Consider the following 6000-nt stretch of genomic DNA (forward strand, 5'->3'; position numbering starts at 1 on the left):
AAATAGTAAGAGAATTTTTTCTTACAAAGAACATTCAATTGATTTTTTAAATGGGAGGTGTTGCTCAAATCCTCTATAGAAGAATCCCTGAAAAGTTCTACAAAAAAGGTATTATTAAATTGGGTATGCCTGGGTAACCAAGTAACTCTCGAAATTATAGCACCTCTACTTAACCTTTACTGAGCACTTACAATATGCCAAATACTGTAGTAATGAAAACTAATATAACAGACCAAAATAAGAGATTTGTTTTTGTGTCAGTTTTGATAAATTACTAGATTTTGCCCTTTATAACTTTGAATATATTGCCAATAATTAAGTTTAAATCAAGCTTTTTGTTTGCTACTTTATTTGTAGGTACATATTATAAACAATTTATAGAGTACAAAGGCCCTCAAAGACATACAGCTTGAAAAATTTCTCCTTCTAAAGCAGAGAGAAAATACCTTACCTCTTATCAGTTGTTAATTGAAAAAAAATTCAAAACTTAGCTAAGCAGTGTTCGATTGATAACAATCTTTATCTCATACTTTATTTCCTTAAATCTCCAGGTTGGTGAGGCCAACCCAAAGCTGCAGAAAGTACTTGATGCCCTCCAAGCAATTAAAACCAAGGTAAACACACTAAATCAGTAGTTTAAATCAGAGAACAAGAATTTACAGATCTGTGGAAATCATTTAATGAAATATTAAAACTGGGGAGTAGGAAGGCCATAGCAAAAGCTACCAACTGAAAATCAAGGTGCTACTTCAATACTGCCTACCTCTGAGAAAGTCTCTAACGCAGGGAATTGTTTTGGTTTTTTGTTATTCATAGTTATGGTTTATTTATCTCAGCAGAATATGGCCTGTAGAAAACCAGATTACATATCCATTTACATTTGCTTGAAAAACTATATCTAACAAAATTGTGATTTTCCATTTGATAAATAAAGATATCTCTAGTTTTTTAGCAGTACAAAAATTCAGAAGTAAAGGGCATTCTTTTGAGATACGATTGATATACAATCTTTGATAACTATAACTCTTGTCAACTCAAAAAAATATGGATTCTTTGATATACACAAACTTAGCTTTATTGTTTTAATGGTAAGTAGTTAAACCATAAATCAGAGATTTGTCATGTTTTGCAGCATGGAGAACTGTCACATATTTGTGTAAAATAAATCTGATTTACGCTGATTCTAGAAAAGATTAAACTTAAATGAGTGTCTTATAAAGTATAAATGACAGAAGACAAAAAATAAGCCCTCAACTCAAGAGTTATCAAAAAAAATATGAAAAGAAAATATAAGGAAATAATTAGTGAAGATAAAAGCAGAAAAGAATAAAATAAGAAAGAAAAATGATGGCCGGGTGTGGTGGCTCATGCCTGTAATCCCTGCACTTTTGGAGGCCGAGGTGGGCAGATTGCTTGAGGTCAGGAGTTCAAGACCAGCCTGGCCAACGTAGTGAAATCCCGTTTCTACTAAAAATACAAAAAATTAGCTGGGCGTGGTGGCGCACACATGTAGTCCTAGCTACTCAGGAGATTGAGGCAGGAGAATTGCTTGAACCCGGGAGGTGGAGGTTGCAGTGAGCCGAGATTGTGCCACTGCACTCCAGCCTGGGTAACAGAGTGAGACTCCAGTTTAAATAAATAAATAAATAAATTTTAAAAAGAAAAATGATGACTAAGTAAGGGGTAAAATTTTATCAATAAATTGAAAAGTTGATTCTTTGGAAGAACAACAAAAAAGTCAGACTTTGGGGAAGCTGGATAAAGAGAAAAAAAGCCGTACATACAAAACATTCTTAGAAATAAATAGGTTGTGACTAAAGGTATAGAAGAAAATTTTAAGAGACAAAATTTTTTACAACATTATGCCAGCAAATTTGAAAATTTCGATAAAATGGATAATTTTCCAAGAAAATGTGAAGTAAGGGAATTGACTCAAAAGGAGTTAGAATACCTAAATAGACTGAGAATCTAAAAGTAAATTTAAACAATAGTCAAAATGTATCTATTAAACAAAAAGACTAGGCCCAGACCACTTCATGGAAAAGGGTTACTCAACTTTTAAGAAACAATCATGCCAGTGTTAACCAAACTGCCCAGATGAAGGAACAGACAGAAAACTTCCCATCAAGTTAATGGAATCTGATACCAAAACCGGGTATGAAAACTACAAAACAGACAAACAAAACAAAAAACATAGGATAAACTTTCTTAGGAATATAGCTAAAGGAAATCCTAAAATTTATTGTAACAAATAAAATTCAACAGTGTATTAAAAGAGTAGTTTCTGAACTAGTAGAGTTTATCCCAAAAATACAAGAATGACTCAATATTAGAAAATCTTAAATTAATTCACTATATTAACCAGTTAAAGACGAAGAAAACCTCATGATCAACTTGTTAAATGCTTAAAATCATTTGATAAAAGTTAATGCCCTTTCTTTAGGATGAAACAAAATGAAAGAAAACTGTCTGAAAACTTATTGAATTTGATAAAGAATTTACCTAGAAACTTGTATCAACATTTAACTTCATAGTGAAACACCTGAAGCATTTTCATTTCAATCAGGGACAAGACCAAGGTGCCACTGTGACCATCACAATTGAAAATTATAATAAGGGTCCTGGTCAGTGCAACAAAATGATGAAAGAGTACATATTATGATAGATATTGAAATAGCAAAAACAAAACTATCATTATGTACAGTTGATATCATCGCTAATATCTACCTGAAAACTCCAGAAGAATCATCTAAAATACAGAATGAAAGATTAGCATACAAATATCAGTACATTTCCTATACACCAGTAATAATCAGAAAAGATGATAGGAATAAATAGAATAAAACTAAAACAACCAATATGCATGTCAATAAAGATTTTTGCCATTGAAATAGAATCTGGCATCATTCCTAGAGAAAAAATAAAAGCTTTATACTAGAAATTAAGTATGTTTTAAAGATATAGATTGTAAAAAAGGTTTTTGAATCTTTGCTTATCTGCAACCAAATGAAGAAGGAAGATGTCTTGGTCAAAAACTTACATATAACACATTTTTCATCTTTTTTTCTTCTGTTGATATTATTATTTATATCCACAAACACACCAGTCATGAAACACTAAATAGTAGAAAAATCAATGACTCTTAGCTAAAATCTCTAAATAATGTATAACAAGATAATATAGCATATGTATGTCACATATAGTCATATAAGTATTTTATATCATGCTGTAATGATGTATTCTTTTCTTCCAGGGCAAACGAGCCCCATTCACAAATTTTGACCCCTCTACTCTCCTTCCTTCATCCCTGGATTTCTGGACCTACGCTGGCTCTCTGACTCATCCTCCTCTTTATGAGAGTGTAACTTGGATTATCTGTAAGGAGAGCATCAGCGTTAGCTCAGAGCAGGTAGAGTTGTGAATGAATGGGAACTGGGAATGTGTAGCAGGAATATTACTTTAATTGATAGTATAAGTGACAGAGATTATTATTTCAATCAGCTTTGTGAGAAGTTCATTTTTCCTCCCAACTTAAAAATATTAATTTGGGGTCATAGGTTTATTAAACTATCCAAAAATGCATTATAACACTTTTTCTTGCCTTTATGCAGAAAAAAAAATGACTCCCACCACTCCTTCCTCCTTAATAAGGAAAAGTCCAACCTTGCTAAATATCTTCTTAAGCATTTCAGAAATAAAGGAAAAATTATGACTGGACATTTCAATAAGATTTTGGGGAACTGTGGCTCCCAGCTGCCATACCTTGATAGCTGGCAAAATATTTTTGTTCCTTTTGTAGAGCTTAAACTTTTAAGTATTCAACAAAATATCTCATTAACTTTTGTTTATAATGGTGATTATAGTAAGCATCATTCATTGCTCAACCACGTTTATTAGGTGCCTTACATAGTTTTGTTAGCCAATTCTCATAACAAACCTACAGGACAAGCATTGTAGCCTGTTGCTAACTGACATTTATTGAGCACATGCTATATGTCAAGCATCATTCTAAGGGCTTTGCATGTATTAACCCATTTAATCTTCACAACAACACAGTGAAGTCAGTACTATATGGAAACTAAGGTACCATGCTAATAAGTCACTCGCCCAACGTACCCCAGCTGAAATTAAAAAGTTGATACTTTAACCCAGTCATCAATAATTAAAGCAAAATGCCTGGTTCAAAGGAATGAATGTAAAGGATTTGGGGCTTTCTCTCTTCCTATTAGTGATATTACTGCAATTTCTAACTCAGTTTTCTAAATATCAGTGCGTTAGTAATCCTGTAAATAAAACGCTTTATGTAACTTTAAAAACTTTTTATTTTTAAAATATTTTATCCTTCCAGCTGGCACAATTCCGCAGTCTTCTATCAAATGTTGAAGGTGATAACGCTGTCCCCATTCAGCACAACAACCGCCCAACCCAACCTCTGAAGGGCAGAACAGTGAGAGCTTCATTGTGATGAGTCTGAGAAGAAACTTGTCCTTCCTCAAGAACACAGCCCTGCTTCTGACATAATCCAGTAAAATAATAATTTTTAAGAAATAAATTTATTTCAATATTAGCAAGACAGCATGCCTTCAAATCGATCTGTAAAACTAAGAAACTTAAATTTCAGTTCTTACTGCTTAATTCAAATAATAATTAGTAAGCTAGCAAATAGTAATCTGTAAGCATAAGCTTATGCTTAAATTCAAGTTTAGTTTGAGGAATTCTTTAAAATTACAACTAAGTGATTTGTATGTCTATTTTTTTTGGTTTATTTGAACCAATAAAATAATTTTATCTCTCTTTCTATTGTGCATTCAGTTTCTAAAACCATTAAGTTTCTACTCCATTTACATTCAAAAATCTTAAATACTCTACTTGCAAGAGTATTTTACCTCAAATATAACTACTTAAGAGCAGCTGGAGGTGAAATATTGAGAAATCCATTTGCTTACTCCTGAAGACAAAAATATAGCTGAGATGACAACTGGATTTAATATCGTTATGCTGGCCCAACATTGCTACCATTTGTGTTGTCTGTGATCAAAATGATTATGTTTTATATAGGAAGATGATGCTTCTGGATATTGCTTTCACGTCTTGTCCCCACGTTAGCAAGGACAATGCTTCTCTGCCATTATTACAACTAGTTAGTTTGCATGGAGAATCTTTACTTTAAAATTGGAAGAAAAGTCACAAGTGAATGGTTTATAAAAATGCTAAAGAAGTAATTTGTGCTTAGAATCATATAGAAACATCATGCAATCTTTTAGTCAGATGTGCACTTCACCTTATGCTATTTTTATCTTTAATTGACACACAATAACTGTACATGTTTATGGACTAGAGTGTGGTGTTTTTTGTTTGTTTGTTTTTTGAGAGAAGGTCTCACTCTGCCAGTCAGGGTAGAGTGCGATGGTGGGATCGTAGCTCACTGCAGCTGCAAACCCCTGGGCTCAAGGGATCCTCTCACCTCAGCCTCTTGAGTAGCTGGGACTATGGATGCATGTCACCACGCCAGCCTAATTTTTAAATTTTTTTTTGTAGAGACATGGTCTCTCTATGTTGCCCAGGCTAGCAGTGTGATATTTTGATTCATGTATACAATGTGTAATGATCAAATCAGGGTAATTAGCATATCCATTACCTTAAACATTTATCATTTCTTTGTGTTGAGAATATTCAAAATCCTTTCCTCTAGCTATTTTAAAATATACAATAAATTATTGTTTATTATAGTCACCCTATTATGCTGTAAAACACTAGAACTTTTTCCTCCTATTTTGCCGAAGCCATATCTACATCCAGAATTCTACAAATCCTGTGTCCAGTGTTTAATCTTATGACTTACTTTAGTTATCTCATTTGAAGTAGTAGAGACCAAGCCCAATTGTTCATTTCTGTAAGTTTTAGTAAAATTACTTAAAAAACATTAAGCAGATTCTTCACTGCTCCAATAAGCCTTTCTGCAAAGGCTGTGTTTGTTTTACACCTAAAAACCATACTAAG

The 6000-nt window shown here is 32.8% G+C and overlaps 1 protein-coding gene across 4 annotated transcripts in view; it reads left to right on the forward strand.

The window, feature by feature from the left end:
• Positions 1-5411, forward strand: part of CA1 (carbonic anhydrase 1) — a 52787-nt gene extending 47376 nt beyond the window's left edge. For 2 of the 4 annotated variants that reach the window (XM_003269518.3, XM_003269517.4), the window contains exons 7-9: positions 552-614; positions 3254-3409; positions 4349-4793. In XM_003269518.3, the coding sequence (XP_003269566.1) occupies positions 552-614; positions 3254-3409; positions 4349-4465 (336 nt within the window). In that variant the 3' untranslated portion in view covers positions 4466-4793. Of the gene's footprint in view, positions 1-551; positions 615-3253; positions 3410-4348 lie in introns of all 4 variants that reach the window. The other 2 variants (XM_012496070.2, XM_012496071.2) reach the window with 1 other exon arrangement.
• The last annotated feature ends 589 nt before the right edge of the window (positions 5412-6000 follow it).

The sequence above is a fragment of the Nomascus leucogenys genome, chromosome 16 (genome assembly GCF_006542625.1).
Source record: "Nomascus leucogenys isolate Asia chromosome 16, Asia_NLE_v1, whole genome shotgun sequence".
In the NCBI taxonomy this organism is placed as follows: Eukaryota; Metazoa; Chordata; class Mammalia; order Primates; family Hylobatidae; genus Nomascus; species Nomascus leucogenys.